This window comes from Ovis aries, chromosome 4, assembly GCF_016772045.2.
Source record: "Ovis aries strain OAR_USU_Benz2616 breed Rambouillet chromosome 4, ARS-UI_Ramb_v3.0, whole genome shotgun sequence".
NCBI lineage: Eukaryota > Metazoa > Chordata > Mammalia > Artiodactyla > Bovidae > Ovis > Ovis aries.
The window spans coordinates 115,009,977-115,031,912 of NC_056057.1; the positions used below are offsets into that span (position 1 = coordinate 115,009,977).

The 21,936-nt window shown below is 49.5% G+C and overlaps 2 protein-coding genes across 8 annotated transcripts; one reads left to right on the forward strand and one right to left on the reverse strand.

Annotated features, from left to right (window-relative positions):
• Nucleotides 1-4,846: 4,846 nt before the first annotated feature.
• Nucleotides 4,847-12,830, reverse strand: TMEM176B (transmembrane protein 176B). 7 transcript variants are annotated; one of them, XM_042249256.1, is made up of 8 exons: nt 12,737-12,830; nt 11,821-11,887; nt 10,153-10,349; nt 7,816-7,926; nt 7,138-7,194; nt 6,677-6,898; nt 5,664-5,783; nt 4,847-5,145 (listed from the first exon to the last, which is right to left on the reverse strand). In XM_042249256.1, the coding sequence occupies exons 3-8, from the start codon at nt 10,342-10,344 to the stop codon at nt 5,053-5,055; spliced, it is 795 nt and encodes a 264-aa protein (XP_042105190.1). In that variant the 5' UTR covers nt 10,345-10,349; nt 11,821-11,887; nt 12,737-12,830; the 3' UTR covers nt 4,847-5,052. The 7 variants fall into 7 exon arrangements, with proteins under 7 accessions (XP_042105190.1, XP_012032729.1, XP_012032728.1 ...); XM_012177339.4 differs by having other exon boundaries at nt 4,847-5,148; XM_012177338.4 differs by having other exon boundaries at nt 4,847-5,148; nt 10,153-10,352.
• Nucleotides 12,831-13,287: 457 nt separating this feature from the next.
• TMEM176A (transmembrane protein 176A) lies at nt 13,288-17,703 on the forward strand. The gene is made up of 7 exons (XM_027968998.3): nt 13,288-13,318; nt 14,078-14,288; nt 14,751-14,861; nt 15,979-16,035; nt 16,199-16,411; nt 16,951-17,061; nt 17,403-17,703. The coding sequence occupies exons 2-7, from the start codon at nt 14,094-14,096 to the stop codon at nt 17,442-17,444; spliced, it is 729 nt and encodes a 242-aa protein (XP_027824799.1). The 5' UTR covers nt 13,288-13,318; nt 14,078-14,093; the 3' UTR covers nt 17,445-17,703.
• The last annotated feature ends 4,233 nt before the right edge of the window (nt 17,704-21,936 follow it).

Genomic DNA, 21,936 nt, shown 5'->3' on the forward strand with positions numbered 1-21,936 from the left:
GAGGGGAGGGGGGTCAGATGGAGGAGCAAGCTCCTCCCTCAGAAACTTGGAAACATCAGGGGAAGAAAAAGGAAGCTGCCGGACTCTGACAGTAAGAGATCGATTTGTGCTAGAAAAACAGCAACAAAAGAAACAAACTACGAAGTTGAGGTCTTTACCAGAATGAAATACGAAAACAATTTCTGTCTGATCTAGCCATAAAAGGGCTGGTTTAGAAATACTACAGCACAGTGGAAACAGTGTCAGACTTTATTTTTTTGGGCTCCAAAATCACTGGAGATGGTGAGTGCAGCCATGAAATTAAAAGACACTTACTCCTTGGAAGAAAAGTTATGAGCAACGTAGATAGCATATTCAAAACCAGAGACATTATTTTGCCAACTAAGGTCCATCTAGTCAAGGCTATGGTTTTTCCAGTGGTCATGTATGGATGTGAGAGTTGGACTATAAAGAAAGCTGAGTGCTGAAGAATTGATGCTTTTGAAGTGTGGTGTTGGAGAAGACTCTTGAGATCTCTTGGACTGCAAGGAGATCCAACTAGTTCATTCTGAAGGAGATCAGCCCTGGGATTTCTTTGGAAAGAATGAAACTAAAGCTGAAACTCCAGTACTTTGGCCACCTCATGCGAAGAGTTGACTCACTGGAAAAGACTCTGATGCTGGGAGGGATTGGGAGCAGGAGGAGAAGGGGACGACAGAGGATGAGATGGCTGAATGGCATCAATAACTCGGACGTGAGTCTAAGTGAACTCTAGGAGTTGGTGATGGACAGGGAGGCCTGGCGTGCTGCGATTCACGGGGTTGAAAGAGTCGGACACGACTGAGCGACTGAACTGAACTGAACTGAACTAAGCACCTTAACAGCATCTTCAACCAAGAGAAGAAAGATGCCTTCTCTCATGGGCATCCTTGGTTCTGTCCTGAAGCTCCCACAGTGAGGCCGTGCCTCGCTCATCCCAGCAGCTCTGCCCCTGTCAGCACCACGTCGTGAAGCAGGATTGTGCAGTGGGTAGAGGTGGGGGTGCCCAGCCAATTCTTCTGCTATGAGTCTGCTAAGAGGTATGAATAAAACCTACCTGTTAGATATGTCATCAAGTCACAACAAAAATGCAAGCCCCCTCATTTTGGAATCAGAAAAATGTGAGAATCCCTATGCTATCTTAATTCTCAGACCATGGCATGCCTTTTTACCCCTCAGAAGTGAAACCATGCCCCATAAGGCTGACAGAACTGTTACTCACTCAGTCGTGTCTGACTCTTTGTGACCCCATGGACTGTAACCCACCAGGCCCCTGTGTCCATGGAATTCTCCAGGCAAGAATATTGGAGTGGCTTGCCATTTCCTTCTCCAGGGGATCTTCCTGACCCAGGGATTGAACCCATATTGCCTGCATTGGCAGGTGGCTTCTTTCACCACTGAGCCCCCAGGAAAGCCCAGGCTGACAGAAACTGGTGATCCACAGAAATCTGGGGCTCATCCTACAGGACAGCAGGTAAGGAAACAACTTATTAAAACCCCCTTCCCTTGAAAGCTGCCTTCACTGACCAAGTTCATCCTAACTGTTTTTGGCCTCTGATGAATGGGTCACTGTAGTAACAATGCTGGGCGCTCAGTCGTGTCTGACTCTTTGTGACCCCACGGACTGTAGCGCACCAGGCTCTTTTGTCCATGGAATTCTTCAGGCAAGACTACTCGAGTGGGTGGCCATTTCCTCCTCCAGGGGATCTTCCCAACCCATGTCCCCTACACGGCAGGCAGATTCTTTACCGTCTGAGCCACAAGGGACGCTTGTAGTAAAAACTGCATAAGTTGTTTTCCAGGACTTGGAGTCAGCCCCTGTCCAGTTCAAGCTGGCTAAGACAGATTGGGACCACCAACCCTAAAACTCAGCCTGCACAGGGGTCCAGTGAATGACCTTTTGACATCAGAAGACTCCACCATCCGGTCATGCTAGTGCCTCCATTTTTGGACATGCATCCCGTGACGAAGCCCATAAATCAGACACGTTGGTACAGAGTGCCAGCTACCTCACCTTTCCCCACTTTGAATCACCTTTCTCCACACCTAAGACCACCCTGCTTCTCTACCCCACAAAGATTTCAAGCTCCTCGCCTTCGGGAGGCACATTTGAGATTCATTCTCCCAACTCCTCACTTGGCTGTCTCATAAATAAATGTCTTCTCTGATGCAAACCTCAGCATCTTGGCATTTGGTGATGCTTGCTGCACATTGGACAAATGAATCTGGTTCCATAACAGAAATGCTTATATCTATATATTTATATTGTACATAGAAAATTTTAAAAGTAAAAAGCTTATCTGCTGGGAGCCAGCATGAGGAACTCCACCCATGGCAAAGGTCATGAGGAAGGGGGCTTGGCATACGCAAAGGCGCCTCAGGAAACCCCCTGTTCCTGAGCATTTACTCACAAAATCAGAGTCTGTTTTATGCTCTCACCTACACCTCTGACTTTATGGGGGGCTCTCCCCCATAACCATTTCTCTCGGAGAAGGAATTAACTTGCAGCTCCAGTTAATAAAAATTCCTGGGTGTGACAGGAGTGTTTCAACTTACAAACTCCTCTGAAGTTTCTCTAGCCTGCCTGAGCGGGTTTGTCCGGCCACATGTGATTGTTTACAGCCTCCCAACCATGAGAGGCATGAGATGCTTTAAAACTTTCTAAATACAGACTCTTTTGAGAAGTTACAAAATTATTAGTATAGTATAGTGGGTTGATTAGAAATTATATTGGTGAAGGGTTTTTTCATTTGTTGTGCCAATAATTACTGCTAATTCCCTGCCCTGGTTGTGACAAGGGTGTCTCAGGTCAAACCTCTCTGCTGACAGACTAGCTTGTGTGACAACCTCTCAACCATAAATAGCACAGAGAGTCTGGAGTATTTGGAAAGTCTTAATTAGCATAGGGCTTTTCTCATTGTTGAGTCAATGATTGCCACCAGGCCTCCATATCCTTAGGTACCTGGGAATATATTAATCAATGTATTTGGAATATAGAAAAGGAAATATAGTAGTTTTGATGTTAGCAATACTAGACTTTTTGAGTTAATGAATTTTCTCTTTTGTTATAGATCACTGTAATTTGTTATAAATCACTGTGTCCTTGCTATGTAAAAATGTAACCTTATCACTATCTTAAGGCTAAATAGATCTTAAGGGGAATACTGGTGAAGGGTTTTCATTTGTTGAGCCAATATTTGCTGCTAAATCTCCATATCCCCTGCCCTTATAATGAATATAACTAGCATATAGGAAAAATAAGTGTTAACCTTTAAGATTAATCATGTTAAACCTTAGACTAAGTAAATTCCTTTCTTGATTGTAACTCCCTACACCCTCACCCTATAGGAATGCAACTTTATTTGGAGGGTGGTGCCTAGTTTAAGAAAAAACACCCTTGGAAAATATAAGGTTTTTGGTTATCAGAAAGAAAGGATCATAAAATGTCAGCAGGCCTCATGGCCAGAAAATGATGTAAAACCCATAAGATCTTTGTATAATTTTATATGAAGCACCTGATTGTGACAAGGGTCAGGTCTGCTGACCCCCACATGACTCTGTATTCATCCCTATGTATACCAAAAAGTATATAAGCAAAACTGAAAAATAAAGAAATGGGATCAGTTTCTGGAAAGACTGATTCCCCCGTGTCATTTTCTTCCCTTCTGGCTGAATTCCCATCTGGTATGTGGGTACTCACCAAGCCTGCTAATTTTGCCTGGGCTTCTAAGATCAGACCGGGGAGGCCTCAGTGCCTCCTCTCCTTCGGGAGAAAGGAAAGACGCCTGTGGCCTACGTAGGTGGTGATTGGTATTCCACATAAACCAAGTTACTCAGCCTCCTTTGCTCCACTAATTTTCCTACTACACTATCCGTTTCTAATCTCTCTCTATATCTGTAATTAAATGTTTTTTCCTAGAACGCCTACTCTGTCTCCCTTTCGAATTACCCTGGATCCACTGGGGCTGGACCCCAGCACTTATTGGTCATATCATTTACGTTGAGAGGTGAATAACAGGTGTACGTGTGTGTGGTGTGTGTGTGTGTAGTGAGAGAACCAACAGCAATTACTGCAAAAAAGAAGAGAGTAAGAAAGAGATGGAGGAGACAGAGAAAAAGAAAAGAAGGAAGGGAGGGAGGGAGGAAGGAAAGAAAGTAAAAAGACGGAGGGGGAGGAAGAGGAAGGGCAGGAGGAAAGGGAGGGAGGGAGGCAATGATCTCAGTCCATGTCTCACATGGCTCCATAGAGCCCACAGATCCGTTATAGATGCTTAAAGACAATAAGTAAAAAGAGCCTAAGCTTATGATAGCTATTTTCACTTTACATTGAACAGAAGGAAATTGTCGAAAGGAGTTTTTGCACTTGGGATATAGAGCAAAACGAAAATTTAGTCTTATTCGGACCCGGTTTCCATATGATACGTCAGTCAGTCAGTTCAGTCACTCAGTCTTGTCTGACTCTTTGCGACCCTATGGACTGCATCACACCAGGCCTCCCTGTCCATCACCAACTCTTGGAGCTCACTCAAACTCATGGCCATTGAGTCGGTGATGCCATCCAGCCATCTCATCCTCTGTCATCCCCTTCTCCTCCCGCCTTCAATCTTTCCCAGCATCAGGGTCTTTTCAAATGAGTCAGTTCTATTCATCAAGTGGCCAAAGTACTGGAGTTTTAGCTTCAGCATCAGTCCTTCCAATGAATATTCAGGACTGATTCCCTTTAAGATGGATTGGTTGGATCTCATGCGTAATTCTCATTCAATTTCATGAGTATCAATGCACCGGGTATATTAACAAACAAAGACTACATCTTTTCCACACAAAATCATTCTTTGGGGTTACTTCTGTTTAATCAGCACTAGGGGAAACGTGACAATACCTGTTTGCTGAATGGAAGACCCTGGAGTGGCCACAGTGGGTGAGGGTGGGGAGAAGAAAAGTGAGCACAGGAAGCAAGTCTGTGGGACAGGGTGGTGAGGGGCCCTGGGCGACTTGGGAGGGGCATGCAGGGTCCAGGCAAGGGTCTCTGGCCGCTCACAGTACAATGACAGCCGTGGTCTTCTCCTTGGAAGGGGAGGGGGGCACTGAATTCTCCCCCAGCAGATTCCTCTCTGACCCTTCTTCATCCTGCTGAAAAAAGAAAAACAGGAAGAAAATCAATCCTTGGGAGGCAAAGGATGGGACAGAGTCAGCTCCATTTGGCAATCAGGCAAAGGAAAGAAGGAGGGAAGGAAAAGCTGATGGAAGAAGGGGAGCTAGACAAGATCTAGGCCAGAAAAGAGAGAAAGTGCGGAACTGACAACAAAGAAACGGGGGAGGCAGATGTTACCCCAGGACAAAGTGATGGGGTCACCTTCCCCAGACAGCGAAGGGCAGAGCCCAGCACAGGGAAAGGCTGAGTGAGGGGAGCATGACTTCGGCTCAGCCATGTTCCTGCCCCGCTGTCCTTCCCTAGAGCTGCGCCGGCCAGACCCGCCCTTTCCCTGCATGATATGTGTGCTCAGTCGCTTCAGTCGTGTCTGACTCTCTGTGACCCAGTGGACCGGAGCCCACCAGGCTCCTCTGTCTTTGGGATTCTCCAGACAAGAATACTGGAGTGGGCTGCCATTTCCTCCTCCAGGGGATCTTTCTCCCTAACAGCTCACCAGGGCCCGGGAGCTCTGGCCACAGAAGCTTCGAAGACCCACACCCAGGGAAGCCAAGGACACAATGACCTGCAGAGCACAGATAGCCAGGAGCAGAGCACGGATTCCTAGGAACAAATCCTGAAGATAAAGGAGAAAAAACAGTTACAGTTAGGAGTCAGCTCCTGTGATTCCTCTGTTACTCTCTTCTTGCTAGGAGGTATCAGAGTCTGTTCAACTAACTCCTTCTCACCCAGAAGCAGACTGCATTTTCCAACCACAGGGGCAGCCAGTCTCCATCCCATTTGCTTGTCTGCAGGGTGACCTTACCACACCCTGTGAAGAGGTGGAGACTATTAGCTCAACCCCCTGGAATCTGGAATCAAAGCCTGGGAATGCTTTGATCAACAACATACAGTGGAAGTGACACTAGGGCCTGGCAGCTTCCATTGCCTACATCTTAAAATGCTCACAGTGGGATGCTGCCTATTGTGACCCGGTTGCCCAAGCCACACAGAGAAGCCATTGTAGCCTCCCTGGCTGGTACTCCCCAGCTGAGCCCCCTGACATGTGAGTGCACCATCTTGGCAGTCCAGCCAATCAAGTTCCTGGATGACTTCACACCCAACTGACCCATGACTGCAACTGCCTGAGAAAACCCAAGTGAGGACTGCCCGTGTGAGCCTAGTGAACCCACAGAATGTGAGACATACTAACCAACTGCAGTGTTAAGTCACTGCATTTGGGGGCCGTGTGTTACCTGGCAGGGGATGAGTGATAGCAGTCACATACCAGGAAAGACGGAAGGGTGGCTCATGATATCCTGTCCCCTCTTTGCTCCTCATCCCCTTTGATTCAGGGAATGATCATGCCCAGAGATCTGAACGGTGTCTTCAGTTTAAGTTAAAACCTCCTGAACCAACAACCTCAGATGAGGTCCACGCTCAGAGGGCCTCCGTGTCTGCCCTCTGGTGCCCCAGTCCCCCAATTTACAGCTGTGATGTGTTCTTGGGAGACTGACTCTCCTTTCTCACCACCAGCATTTGCATGTATCTTCTGCAGTTCTCCTCCTCCCACGATGAATAGGAACTTCTTCGCTGGTACCAAGAGGTGGGGGTGACAGGGACTAAGGAATCACACATGGAGCTGATGTCATAGAAGCCATCATCTTCCCAGAGCAAGCTATTCACACAGAAGACGACAGCGGCCACGGCTGTGGTGATGCCAGCCAGGGTGAGCAGACCTGATGCGCAGCCCTAGAAGAGAGAGGTTCAAGAGGCGGTCCCCCTCCATGGATGGCAGAGCCGTGGGGTCCCGGCCTCAAACCAACCTCCTCTTCCCCAGCTTCCTGGCCCGGGATAAAAACCCTTCCTACCCCTCCAGGAAAGATCTTAGGATATTTGAAACCAAAGGAGTGAAGACAGAAAAATAGAGCAGGAAAACAGACATCGTAGGAGGACAGAGGACAAGGTGGGGCAGAGGATGCCTGACTCACTGAGAGTTTGCCCCGGCGCTTCTCGTGGACAATAGCCCCAATGCCTGCTGCAATGGCCTAGGAAGAGAAGACACCAGAAAAGCCCTCCAGTTGACCGTCTCCCATCACACTTCTTCCAACAGGCCCCAGAACAGCCAGTTTGAAGCAGGATCCAAGAGCCATGCAAAAAAACCTAGCAGACAGACAGGACTCCATTTACAACTGCCCGACTCTTCGCAGCCACGCCTTTAAGAGGAAAACGGAGGGTGGAAGGGTTTTGCCCATCCGCTAAGGCAGCCTCCTCATCACTGTTGTTCAGTCACTAAGAGGTGTCCGACTCTTTGCGACCCCATGGACAGCAGCACACCAGACTTCCCTGTCCTTCACCATCTCCTGAGCTTGCCCAAACTCTTGTCCCATTGAGTCGGTGATGCCATCCAACCATCTCATCCCACCAGCGTCCTCATAACATAAGGCATTTGGTCCCTGGGCCTGTGGTTTCCTCCCCGATCCCTGACCCAGATCCAAAGGAACTGTCTTTCTCCTTGTCCATGACCACTTGCCTCCCAAGGAGATCACAGCCCTTCCCTCCCATCCAAGTACTAGCCAGGCCTGACCCTGCTTAACGTCCAAGGTCAGATGAAATCGGGAGTCCTCAGGATCGTATGGCCGCAGATTCATAACCCCTTTCTTACTCACCACAAACCCTGCCCACAAGGCACAGCCCGAGGCACGCAGCCAAATCCAGGGTCCCAAGTAGAGAAGCCCACCGAGGGCACAGCTGATCGCCCCGAGCAACAGCTGGGTCACCTGCAAGAGATGGGGAAAGCCACACCCCTTCCCATGAGCCCACGCACTCCGGGCGCAGCCCTGGAGATGGCTCCCCTCTCTTGCCCTGCCTTGACTTCTCTGCTTGGATTCTGGAAGTTCTATCCATGAAGCAGTGCATCCTGCTTCTCCCTCACCCCTCTGACTTGACAGCATTTTATCCTTCATTCTTTCCTAAATCCCAGTTTTCCTAAATACCACACCTTGTCATCCCACTTGATGCTTCCTGCTTCTTTTCTCCTCTTTTTCCCATGGGAAGCCCACCATCCTGTCCAGGATGGGCCACAAAGACCTCCTTCCAGAAAGGAGTGTGGTTGGCAGACAGCCTGGGCTTCCCTGGTGGCTTAGACGGTAAGGAATCTGCCGGCAATGCAGGAGACCCAGGTTTAATCCTTGGGTCGGGAAAATCCCCTGGAGAAGGGAATGGCCACCCACTCCAGTATTCTGGCCTGGAGAATCCCATGGACAGAGGAGCCTGGTGGGCTCCAGTCCATGGGGTCGCAAAGAGTCAAACACGACTGAGCGACTTGCACACTTCACTCGCTGACAGCCTGCAGTGGTCAGCGTTTTGGGGGTCCCCTCATCTTTCAAGCTGAAGGCACATTCTTTAGGGATAGCTGCCCAGCAAGGACTAAGCAAGGTGGTGGTTCGAGGGCCATTTCCACCTAGAACGGGACTCCTGTGGTGGGCAGTCTTTGCTCCCAAGCTCCCTACTGGGCTACTACAGACCTCATCAGGGCTCCATCAAGACCTCCTCTCTCCCCCTACCCACTCCTGCCCTTTTCACTGCATGATGTTACACCCCAGTAAACCTTTTGCACACCTAGCTCCCCACTGGGTGTCTGTTTCCTGGAGGATCTGACTATCACGGCTTCTTGGACGTCACCACCTACATGGACATCATCAGCTACATGTCCTGCCAGCCTCTCAGATTCATCACATCCAAATGCCAGACCCCACCCCCCACACAGCCGGAGTCTGCCTTGCTGACTTCCAGCGCTCCAGTCTTCTGGTCACTCTCACTCCAAACCTCAGCATCCTCTCAGACTCCTCTCCTCTCTGGTGCCCCAAGTCCACCCACTCCCAAGTGACCCCCCCCTCCACTGAAGACTTGGACTCCACTCTCTCCTCCTCATTTTTGCTGTAACCTCGCAGATACTAACCCTCCATACTTCTTACCTGGACACCACCTGGCTGGGAGGCTGCCTGAAGCTCAGGTACCTGCCCCGAATCCCTCCATGTCCAATCCTTCCCACCATCGAAGCTGATCCAGGACGAACTCTTCAGCTAGTCACTCAAGGCTCTCAGCAATACTGGTTTATATTTCCAGTCTAATCAGCCAGGAGTCCCATTCTCTTTACTCTGACAGAACCTGCCCTACGCTTTCTGGCTTCTTTGCCTTTGTTCTAGGTATTCTCAAAACCTGAAATTCCTTTCCTCCCATCCTCCACCTCTATCTGTTAAACACATTGCTTCTCCATTCAAGGTCTGGCTCAGATGCCATCCCTTGCAGGAGGCCCTCTGCAGGAGGCCGTCCTGTCTTCCAAGCACATCACCTGTTGTTGTTGTTCAACCACTCAGTCGTGTCCAATTCTTTGCAGCCCCATGGACTGCAGCACACCAGGCTTCCCTGTCCATCACCAACTCCCAGAGCTTGCTTACAAGCTCATGTCCGTTGAATCAGTGATACCAAACAACCATCTCATCTTCTGCCACCCTCTTCTCCTTTTGCCTTTGATCTTTCCCAGCATCAGGGTCTTTACCGATGAGCTGGCTCTCCGCATCAGGTGGCCACCTGATCTACCTTTACCTCTAGGCGTTTGTGTAGCTGCCTGACCCTTCTGAGGAATGCTGAGCACCTTGAGGTGATCATCGAGGGATTCTGGCTTCAGCCTTCCCCGCAACGTGCCTATCATATCGCCTGGCATCTGTAGGCCCTCCATCCACATGGGTTCAAAAGCCTCCAGCGATCCTTCCACCTGCTCACCCCTACCCCTGGCTGGGGCTGCTCATACTGCACCAGAGAAACAATCCCTTACTTCTTTCCATCTCAATCTCTATGTCGAAACTTCCAAACAAGCGGGGATACAAGTTGTGAGTTTTCATGGGGATTTTACCCACTTCCTTTTCTCACATCATATTGGAGAAGGAGTGTTACCTGCCCCTGTGTCACCGTGCTAACCCACCTCTCCAGCCAGCCCATCTTACCCCTAGTGCCAGCTGTCCATAGCCTATCCTGGCCTTGGCAGGACGGTGAGACAGGCGCTCCACCAGGGAACTCCCAGCTTTTAGCAGTTGTGCCAAAGCGGATTCCTGGTGGATGTGGATGTCAATGTGGGTGGGCTGGGAGAGCGTAGAGCCCACATCAACTCCATTCACAGTCAGCGTGTTCTGGGCCATCCTTCCTGCTGGGAAGATGTACAGGAGTGAGGTCTGAGAGCTGAGGAAGAAGAAAAGGAATACACAGCATGAGTGCAGGGAAAGAAAATAGTCTCCATGTCAAGTCCCGGCATGTGAGATCTCAGTTCTCTGACCAGGGATCAAACCCATGCCCCAGCCTAGAAAGTTCAGAGTCTTAACCACTGAACCACCAGGGAAGTCCCTGATCTTAATTTGGAATACAAATCTGAATCATTTGTAGAGTTTTCACCACATGTATCCTGGGATCTCTTCCCCAAATGGTCAGGTACAGTTTGTCTGGGGTTTGGGATTAACAAAGAAAGGAATCTGTATTATTTTAGCAGCATGGTGTGTATATTTACACATAATACTTTTATATGGTAAAAAAAAAAAATCAAAAGATAAGTAAGTGTGTACTGCTAAAATCCTCTCTCCTATTATAATTATACCAATTATATATCTTTCTCTCATAGCCAGCTAGTTACCTTCCAGGCAGAAAAATATTACCATTTTCTAATATGCTTCCTGTGACTGTTCCAACCCACTTCTATGATTATTCCAATACTGTTAATTCTCCCATTATGACTGTGGTTGACTTTCTTTTCATGTTTAAGAGCCTTTTTCCTCTTCTTTTGTGAGCTTCCCTTTCATATCCTGACTGCCTTGTTTTATTGTTTTGTTTTGGTCTTTATAGGAGTTCTTTGTGTGTTTGAAAAATTACCATCTGTGACATGACTTGCAGATAGGGCTTTAATATTTGTAATTTATTTTTTACTTAGCTTGTATTTTTATATAATCAAAATTTTCAGTCATTTTTTCATGATTTCTGGGTTTAGCATACTTAAAAAGGACTTTGCCATGTCCAGATCATAAAATAATAATTCTTCCCTGTTTTCGTCTAAGTGCTTTTATGTTTTCAGTTTTCACATTTAAATGTTGATCTATCTGGAACTTACCTTGTAAGCTGGGGGAAAATGGATCCAAATTGTTTTTTGTGTTTTTTTAAGATGTTAAACTTCTGAAAATATATCCTGTTTATGGAATGCATCATCTTTCTCCCACTGATTTAAAATGCTCCCTGGAGCAAAAGTGAAATTCCCATAGGAAACCAAGTCTGTTTTACTCTTTAACTGGCCCATTGGTGGATCTGATGAGTCATGCACCATGACCATAAGTTTTAATTATAAATACAGAGTTTCATATTTAGCTGAGCTATTTCATTGACCCCCTCACCATGTTACTTTTCTCTTTGATGGCCACTTTTGCTAGATTACTTCTCCTTGCGTATTTTGGAATCAACTTGCCTTGTTCCAAAAGAAACCCCCTAGAAGCAATTCTCATGGTCATCCTAATGATCACTGTTTAAATCATAGCATTATTAATAACGATTCTAATAACATCAGTGAGGATGATAAATTTAAAGTCTTCCCATCTGTATTGTACAAGCTTCTCAGAGCAGCTTCATGCTTCACCTACCTGGCCTCCTGTGAAGGATACAAGTCGGGTGTCTGATGATTCTGCAGATGCGCAAGGAGGTTCAGACCTGTTCACAGACCCATCCCAGGAAGCCCAGTCAGAATTCCAGCCAGATCATCCTTGGGCTCCAGGGATAAGCATCATATTAAGGCCCAGAAAGTGGCTTAGGCTCCAGCTGCCTCCAAGTCCTCTGGGTACCACCTCTTCCCCTCTCCACCCCCCCGCAAGTCCTCTGGGTACTGCTATCTCCCCCCTCCACCCTCCTCCAAGCCTCTGGGTACCAGTACATCCCCCCTACCCCCTCCAAGTCCTCTGGGTACCACCACTTCCCCCTCCACACCCCGCTCCCAACTCCAGTCCCCAGATCAGCCTAGATTCCTGCTCTTCCTCTGAGCCAGGCCAGCCCCATGAAGGTTCCCTTTCACGCCACCCTGACTTCAGAGGCTAAGGAGCTCTTCCTCACAGCCCTGGACCCTCCTCTCTGCCCGGCTCCTCCCTATTCCCCCTCAAGCTGGAGAGAACCGGCCAGAGCCCATGCTATACCCTGGGCCCTCCACCTTCCACCTTTCCTACCAAAAGACCTCTCACCACAAACCCTCCTTAGCCTCAGCCGCCTCACCCCTGGAATAGAGGCATGAGGCACTAGGGAGGGACAGCCGCCCAGTTGATGTGGCCAGACATGGGCTCCCGGCCCTCCCCAGGCATTTTTCTAGGGTCCCTTCCTCTCGCTAATGTATCCCTCCCTTCCAAGCAGGTCCTAGGGGAACCAGGAACCGGGCAGAATGGCATCCTGTGAGACAGGATGTGGGCTTCGGGGACTGGTCTTGGAGCCTCCTAGAGAGAGTTGGGGGGTGGAGTCTGGCGGTGAGTGTCTCCTGGAAGGGGGGATCATCTAGGCTGTAAAGGCTCTTCTCACCTGCTGTCCTCTGGGAGCCAGCGGCCGAGCCGGGCAGAGCTGGGAGGAGCTGCCCAGAGCTGAGACCCACTGGGGGGTGGGAGAGAACAGAAGGAGGGATGGAGTGATGAAGACCTGACCTTCAGCATCTTGACTTCCCAGAAAGAAGCTGGGCCAAAGGGGCCCCTCTAGGGGGGTTTGGTCTTGAGTAGACAGTCAGGCTGGCCAGAGAAGGCAGAAAACACACACACACATACACTCTGGCACGTCCATACCTACTCAGACAGGACACACACTGGGGGAATTCTTGATCAGAAAGCCCCTGCCCTGGTGGGGACGGGAGACAGAATGGCCTCTTAGGGTTTCCCAGGGCTGGTCAGCTCTTCCATCTCCCAGGCCACCCACCTGGCCCTTGCTCTCTCCCGGACACCAGAGCCCAGCTTTCCCCAGAAGCTGGAAAACCTTGGAGGGGCCCTATGCTCCAGCTGGGAAGTTGCCTCATCCTTCCCTGCTGGCACTCCACCAAGTACCTCCCGCTTCTGCCTGCTCGGGTCTCCCCAGCCCTGCCCACCACTCTCCACTGCCGGTCCCTGAGGAGAGCAGGTAAGGCAGGTCCATAGCCTGGGGGGACCCTTTCCCCCAAGACCCTTCTCAGAGGAGGCCCCACCCTGCCGCCACAGGCCCTCCAGAACTTGCTGGGCAGGGAGAGAGGGAGGGACCAACCTCCCCTGCAGAGGAGGGGCCTCCAGGAAGGTACAGGAGTGGGGGGCCAGGTGCACTGATGCCAAGTCATTCCCACCTTTGGTCTCCATCTCCACCCATGGCTTCATCCTTCATGCTGGGTTGGTGGGGTGGGGAGGGCAGTTAGAACAGGACTGAGGAGCCATTGGTGAGGAGAGAAGTATTTAAGGGTTGCTGGAGGGTCCCCAGACTCAGCTAGGGAACAGCTGCTTCTGGAGAAGTTCAGCAGGCAGCCAGGACTCGGTTCTGCCCAGCAGCCAGGGGGCTCCAAAGGGGAAGAGGCAGAGAGAGGAGCCAGGGGTGGGTGTACTGGGGTGGCACAAGCCTGCTGGGGGCAGAGGGGAGAAGTGAGAACTCTGGGCCATGGCCTGGTCCAGCCCCCAAGGTGGTGGGAGGAGGATGAAGGGAAGGTCTGGGGTGAAGGGGAGACCCCATGAACCGAGCAGTGGTCCCAGCCTCGGGAGACTCAAGCATCCTTCATGAGATGCCCCCTCAAGACAGGTCCTGGGTGCTGCTCTGTGACCCAGGGTGGTGTGGGGGGTCTCCGCCAGCTCCTGTGGAATCCATGCCAACCTCCTCCTGCCCACTCTTCGCCCCCAACACTCCCTTCCTCCTTGCCAGGCAGGTGTCCAGAGGCATGGAGATGGTGGACCACAGGGAGGCGGCCCCCAGGGCTCCCCAGCCTGTCTGCATCCAGCTGCACTTCCACCATGAGTCGGGTCTGGCCAAGCTCCTGCTAGGCGGGTGCTCCCTGCTGCAGCCCCTCCTCCTGCCCGGGCCCCACGCCACCTCCCGGGCCCTGGGCCACCACAGGCTGCTGGTGACCTCCTGGGTGAGTAAGGCTGCCAGCCGCGAGGGGCGCGGACAGGTGCCCAGGCTCCCCAGACCTGGAAGGGGAAGCCCCTCTCCCCTCGCTATGCAAGCTCCCTGCCAGCCTCACTCCGAACAGGATGCTAAGCCAGTCTTATCTTCTAACCAGAGATCAAGTTCCTGCTTTTCCCGCCACTTACCTCTCAGTGAGAGCTGTAGGTAGGGTAGGTTATGGGCTGAAGGGTGCAAAGGAGCCCCTGACCTTTTAAAGTCCTAGCTGGGAGAGCCCTGAGTTCATCCTCTCCCTCCCCTCCCCTTGTCTCTCCTCCTCTCTTCTGCCTTCCCTTCCCCCCTCTTTTTCTCTCTCTTTCATGAGGTTCTAACTGTTAATACCTGGAGTGGCAGGTCTCCCCAAAGCTACCCTGAGACTTAGGCACAGAGGGTTGCTCCCGGGATCCACGTGCTTAGGTTTCTCATCTTTCAGGTGATGCAGATCGTGCTGGGGGTGCTGAGCGGGGTCCTGGGAGGATTCCTCTACATCTTCTCCTCTACCACCCTGAGGAATTCGGGAGCTCCCATCTGGACGGGGGCTGTGGTGAGTGGGGCGGGAGGACAGTGGGAAGAATGGACCCGAGGAGAGAGAGGCCGCTACCATCAACCCAGCAAAATGTGGACTGTTAGCACCCGAACACAACCCCGGCTCCTCCAGGCCTATGCCCTGCTTCTACTGACAGCAACCAGCTGAGCCAAGGGCTGGGAGGGCCACGGTCACTGGTCAGCTCTCCCAGGCCGCTGCCCAGGGCCTCTCCCACCACTTCTCCCACCTTCAGCAGGAGATCAGCTGAGGATCTTGGGCGGGCTCATCTCTAGACTCTGGCACTGCTTTGAGATGGGGGAGGCAGGATGAGCCGGAGGATGTGCAAGCCAGGGGCACCTCCTGGTGGCTTCGCATGGTCCTCTGCAGGTCCTGCACACCGGGCTCTCGGGGGAGGGGGAAACCTGGACCACAGTGGTGATGTCGGCAGAAGGAGGTATGCCACCTGCAGCAGGAGATGGGGGGGGCGGGTCATGGCAGGACCGAGGCACCCCATATCCTGCCCACACTCACAGAACGACAGCAAAGTGCACATATGAAGAGAGGAGCCAAAAGTAACCATCCTCATCCACCCCATGGCAAAAACACACTGAGATGAGCTACAGCGTTGCCAGACAGGACCCTGATCCATCTTTCCTCCAGGATTAACCAGGCTTTCTGTCCTGGAAGGCCCGCTGGGCGGGAGGCTGAGCTGTTGGAATGGGCGCCCATGCCCACCCAGAGACGGCTGACCCTCATCCTGTACCGAGAGCTCCTCCAACAACCTGGACCTTCCACCCCACCACCCTGGAGCTTTTGTAAAGCCCCTGGCGCTGCCTCAAAAGAGAGAGTTTGGAGGGGGAAGGAGGGCTCACTCCTGACTTGACCATGAGCATTTGTCCGATGTCTCCTAAGTAGAGGGTCCTACAGCCTCAGGAGTTTTAATTCAGGCCTCAATACTCTCCCCATAATCTTACAGACCACAGACCTCGGGCCTGTGCGGAGTGCTGTGGGGAAGGGCCAGCTAGACTACTGCGGGAGTCATGGAGGAAAAAGGAAGCAGGCAGCTGGGGAGGAGGCAGGGGATGGGGGGGGTTGGGGGTTCTGCACAAACCCTGCGGCTTCAACCTCTCCCCAGGCTGTGCTGGCTGGAGCTGTCGCCTTCATTTACGAGAAACGAGGTGGCATCTACTGGGTGAGTTGGGGAAGGGCAAGGGTGAACACCAGGCCCAGAAGCTGGAGGCCTTCCCAAGCCTCCGGCTCCATCACACGCCCCTCCCCCATTCCCACCCCTGGCCCCAGGGTGGGTGCCAGAGAAACTGAGTCTCCAAGGTCTCTCTGTGTCTGCTCCTCACCAGGCCCTGCTGAGGACCCTGCTCGCCCTGGCAGCCTTCTCCACGGCCACTGCTGCCATCATAATCGGGGCTGGAAGATTCTATGAGTACCACTTTATTTTCTATAAGGGCATCTGTAATGTCTCCCCCTCCTGGAGGCCCACAGGGGCCCCCAGCCCCCTGAGTCCGGACCTCGAGAGGCTGCAACAGTGCACCACCTACGTGAACATGCTGAAGGTAGCCGGGCGGGGACACACAGCAGCAGGTGGGGGACGGGGTGGGGGCAGTCCAACCGTGGACGGGAGGGAGGCCATCCATCAAAGAGGGTGTGACCTGTTCTGCCTTGACAAACAGACATGGCAGTGAACAAAACACAAGCAGTCCCTGCAGTTTGTGGGCAGTTACAGATCCGTGGGAAACACAAATGTCGAACTCAGAATAAATGAGCCAATAGAGCTAGTATTGCACAAATGGGACGGGGTGTGAAGGGGTTCAATGCCCGTTTAGGTCTCGAAGTTGTCAGGGAAAACAGATCACTGCCCAAGCCTGATGAGGCTTTCTGATGAGGAAACCGACGTGCTCTCTCCATGCTACAGCCACAGACCCCCCAACACAGGGCTCCTTCTTCATCCCACCTCCCCAACCCTGGAAGCTACAGACGTGGGGAATGGGACGAATGGGGTGGAGAGTGACCCTGTGCCATGTGGAAGGGGGACACAGACTCCACGTGGCAACAGTCACTCTGGGGGCTCACGGCTTTGGTCCTCTGTCCCCAGGCCCTGTTCATGAGCATTAATGCCATGCTGTTAGGGGTATGGATTCTACTGCTTCTGGCATCTCTGCTGCCCCTGTGTCTGTGCTGCTGGAGAAGATACAGGCGTAAGGAGGTGAGTCCCTAATGCTTGTGTGGTGGGGGCAGCAAGGGAACAGGAATGGAGAGTGGGTGGTTTAGGGAGGAGAAAAGGGTCCTTAGAGAGTCTCAATGGGCATGATTCCTGTCTTTCTACCCCCATGGTGGCCCAGCCCAGAGAGCTCCTATCCCTGACTAAGTGGTAGCCAGTCCAAAGACCCTATGGAGCCAGGGACGTGCAGGTCCATGATGGGACCTGGGGCTCTTTGCACGAGGCTGATGTCAGATCCGATTGACTCCAGAACTGAGCTGCCCTGGAGGAGAGCGTTTACGCTGTCTCTCCCCCGTGGGCTGTCTCACCCTCTCCTTTTCCCTTAGAAAAGAGACCTACCCTTGGAAGAAACTGCCAGAAGTGAGTGAGATCCAGCCTTGCCTCTCTGGAGGACTCATGCCTGGAGCTCCCACCTGGACTGGGTGTCCAAGCATCTGCCTCGTGGGAGAAGAGCCAGGCCAGGAAGAGAGGCTCTGTCTGCCCCAGTGATCCTCCCGCATGGCCACAGCCGCTGCCTGCTCCACCGTCTCAGCTGTTCTTGCCTATTTCCAGCTCACCTTCACCACCTGCCTGCCTCATGCCCCTCTTGAGTACTGATGATAATAAACTCCTGTATTGTTGCTCCCAGCTTCTTGCCTAGGGTATTTCTCTTGGTTGGAGGAAGACAGAGAAGAATGAGCCAACAGCAAAGTTAGGAAGATCCTCCCACTCCCAACCCCTCTCTGGGGCTAGAGTACCCATCCCTGAAAACAGTCTCTTTAAGGCTGGTACTGGGAACTCTAGGTTCAAATACCCAGGGATGGATAAAAGGAAGGGAGACTCTGAGCCCAGCTACTCACAATTCAGAGTTAAGAGGGTAAATCCTTGACCATTTGAGAGTTGGACATTTTTTAATTTTGACTGTTTGGAAATATTAAGAATTAGATAAGATAACACTGAGATGCAATCATTTCAGAAATCTTTTTTTATGAAGCTAGAACATCCAACAGTGTGACGAAATACAAACCTTGGATACTTGTCCCATGAAAAAAAAGGCAGGGGGAGGCTTCCCTCACAGCTCAGTCGGTAAAGAATCTGCCTGCAATGCAGGAGACCAGGGTTCTATTCCAGGATCAGGGAGATCCTCTGGAGAAGGAAATGGCAATCCACTCTAGTTTTCTTGCCTGGAGAATCCCATGGATAGAGGAGCCTGGTGGGCTACAGTCCATGGGGTTGCAAGAGTTGGACATGACTTAGCAACTAAATCACTACCACCCACGAAAAAAGATACCTATAACTTCTGGATAAAATAGGAGTCATGTGTTTTTAAATTCATGGCCAATCTGAATAAGCCATCATAGAAGCAGGAGCATGAATTCAGAGAACTGAGTCTTGAAACCAGCATCTGCCCATTCGGAGTCCCACAGCCACCCACACGCTCAGTGCTTCGCTTGAAGGAACAAACTCCACATCAAGTTGTACTCACCGCTGAGTTTTATTAGAGCAAAAGGATACACAGCAGTGTCAACAAGGGGAAAGAATTCTCAGAGAAAGGAAGCACGACAAATACAAAACAAAGTAAATAAAAAGAAATTATCATCTAAACACATCAAAGTAAATTAAAAAAAAAACAAAGAGAATGTCTTAAATCTGTCAAATGGCATTAACTAAAAAGAAATTGCAACATTACATGACTCCCTCTTGTCTGCTGCTGCTGCTGCTGCTAAGTCGCTTCAGTCATGTCCGATTCTGTGCGACCCCATAGATGGCAGCCCACCAGGCTCCTCCGTCCCTAGGATTCTCCAGGCGAGGATACTGGAGTGGGTTGCCATTTCCTTCTCCAATGCAAGCGTGCAGGCTAAGTCACTTCAGTCATGTCCAACTCTGTGTGATCCTATGGACAGCAGCCCACAAAGCTCCTCTGTCCGTGGGATTCTCTGAGCAACAATCCTGGAGTCTAGTTGAGAAAAGAACTAAAGATATTGATTATATTTAACCTTTGTCATACATGATGTTCAACATTGCAAATTTTTAGAGAAATATAAATCAAAACTACAATGAGATATCACCTCACAGTAGTCAGAACAGATATCATCAAAAAGTCTACAAATAATAAGATTTGGAGAGGGTGAGGAGAAAAGGGAACCCTCTGACACTGTTGGTGGGTATGTAAGTTGGTCCAGCCACTATGGAAAATAGTATGGAGTTTTCTTAAAAAACTAAAAATAGAGCTGCCATATGACCCAGAAATCCCACTGCTGGATATATATCTGGAGAAAATTCTAATTCAAAATGATACATGTCAATAAAAAAGAAAAGCTACAGACATGCAAAATGATAAATGCACCCCAATATTCATAGCACTGTTTATAGTAGCCAACACATGGAAGCAACCTAAATGTTCATTGACAGATGAATGGGTAAAGAAGATGTTGTATTTATACATATATATAATATTTTATTTATGTTTATATATATACATATATATATATATATATATATATATATATATATATATACTACTGCTGCTGCTAAGTCACTTCAGTCATGTCAGACTCTGCACGACCCCATAGATGGCAGCCCACCAGGCTCCCCCGTCCCTGGGATTCTCCAGGCAAGAACACTGGAGTGGGTTGCCATTTCCTTCTCCAATGCATGAAAGTGAAAATTGAAAGTGAAGTCACTCAGTTGTGTCCAACTCTTAGCGACCCCATGGACTGCAGCCCACCAGGCTCCTCCATCCATGGGATTTTCCAGGCAAGAGCACTGGAGTGGGGTGCCATTGCCTTCTTCATATATATGTCTGTGAATCTGTTTCTGTTTCATAAATAAGTTCATTTGAGTTTTTTAGATTTCACATATAAGTGATATCATATGATATTATATTTCTCAGTCTGACTGACTTCACTTAATTTGATAATCTCTAGGTCCACCCATGTTGCTGCAAATGGCATTATTTCATTTAGTTCATTATTTCATTAGTTCATGGATGGACCTAGAGATTATCATATTAAGTGAAGTCAGTCAGACTGAGAAATATAATATCATATGATATCACTTATATGTGAAATCTAAAACACCCAAATGAACTTATTTACAAAACAGAAACAGATTCACAGACATAGAAAATAAACTTACAGTTATCAAAGGGGAAAGAGGGTGGAGAGGGATAAATTACGAGTTTGGGATTAGCAGATACAAACTACTATATATAATATGGATAAATAGCCAGGTCCTGCTATAAAGCACCTGGAATTATATTCAATATCTTGTAATAAACTATATATGTATATATATGAGTCTGCTTGCTGTACACCAGAAACTAACACAACATTATAAATCAACTAGAGTTTGATAAAAATAAAATAGACCCAAAAAAAGAATAGAAATAATCTTACAATTGTAACTTTCAGTTTGGAGAAAAAAATCAATCAGTGAAGCAAAAAATAGAAAATGACTATAAATTAAATTATATGAGGAACTGTGATAAATATGAATGGGCAAAATAGTCCGTTTGAAACACATAGATAGATTGTGGTTTCTTTTTTAATTCACCCATATACTATTTACAAGGAGCATATCAAAAACAAGGGTATGGAAAGATTGCAAGAGGATGGGGAAAAGATCTAACAATTGAATTGACACAGTGCCATTAAAATCAGACTTTCAGGCAAAGAGCATTCCTAGAGATAAAGAGGTCACTGTGGCCATTGTACAGTCAGGCTCTCCTTCCTTCTCACATTGCACTCGTTCCCTCCTGGAATCAGGACCCCATACCTTGCACTGGAGGAGCTGTCATGTGGCTAAAAACTAAAGGCAAACAAAAATCTTGAAAAAAGCCAGACAAAAATGACCTATTACCTATAGAGAATCCAAATGACCCTTCTCATCAGAAACCATGATGGCAAGCCAGTTCAGTTCAGTTCAGTTCAGTCACTTAGTTGTGTCCGACTATTTGCGACCCCATGAATGGCAGCACTCCAGGCCTCCCTGTCCATCACCAACTCCCGGACTTCACTCAGACTCACGCCCATCGACTCAGTGATGCCATCCAGCCGTCTCATCTTCTGTCATCCCCTTCTCCTCCTGCCCCCAATCCCTCCCAGCATCAAAGTCTTTTCCAATGAGTCAACTCTTCGCATGAGGTGGCCAGAGTACTGGAGTTTCAGCTTTAGCATCATTCCTTCCAAAGAAATCCCAGGGCTGATCTTCAGAACGGACTGGTTGGATCTCCTTGCAGTCCAAGGGACTCTCAAGAGTCTTCTCCAACACCACACTTCAAAAGCAGCAATTCTTCGGCGCTCAGCCTTCTTCACAGTCCAACTCTCACATCCATATATGACTACTGGAAAACCATAGCCTTGACTAGACGGACCTTAGTCAGCAAAGTAATGTCTCTGCTTTTGAATATGCTATCTAGGTTGCTCATAACTTTTCTTCCAAGGAGTAAGCGTCTTTTAATTTCATGGCTGCAATCACCATCTGCAGTGATTTTGGAAAGTGGCACAATATTTTTAAATTTTATATCTGTATTTATATTTGGGTTTCCCTCGTGGCTTAGATGGTAAAGAATCTGCCTGCAATGCAGGAGACCCAGATTCGATCCCTCAGTTGGGAAGACTCCCTGGAGAAGGGAATGGCAACCCACTCCAGTATTCTTGCCTGGAGAATTTCATGGACAGAGACGCCTGGTGGGCTACAGTCCATGGGGTCACAAAGAGTTGGACACGACTGAGCAACAAACACACAATTATATTTAACATATGAACAATGTTGTGCATCAACATTTCGGTGTGAGTAAAAAAGAAGCCAGCACACAGGAGTTTGGCAGGGGGTGAGGGAGTGGTGATGATATTCTGGTCTTTGTCCTGGTCTTTGTCC

Excerpts from the sequence above, each read along its gene's own strand:
- TMEM176B (XM_012177339.4), bottom strand. The coding sequence starts at position 10,344 with ATGGCCCAGAACACGCTGACTGTGAATGGAGTTGATGTGGGCTCTACG. Across the intron at positions 6,899-7,137 it reads AGCGCCGGGGCAAACTCTCA|GGCTGCGCATCAGGTCTGCT; the intron begins GTGAGTCAGGCA and ends TCTCTCTTCTAG. Across the intron at positions 5,149-5,663 it reads GCCAGAGCTCCCGGGCCCTG|CAGGATGAAGAAGGGTCAGA; the intron begins GTGAGCTGTTAG and ends TTCTTTTTTCAG.
- TMEM176A (XM_027968998.3), top strand. The coding sequence starts at position 14,094 with ATGGAGATGGTGGACCACAGGGAGGCGGCCCCCAGGGCTCCCCAGCCT. Across the intron at positions 14,862-15,978 it reads CCATCTGGACGGGGGCTGTG|GCTGTGCTGGCTGGAGCTGT; the intron begins GTGAGTGGGGCG and ends ACCTCTCCCCAG. Across the intron at positions 16,036-16,198 it reads AACGAGGTGGCATCTACTGG|GCCCTGCTGAGGACCCTGCT; the intron begins GTGAGTTGGGGA and ends GCTCCTCACCAG.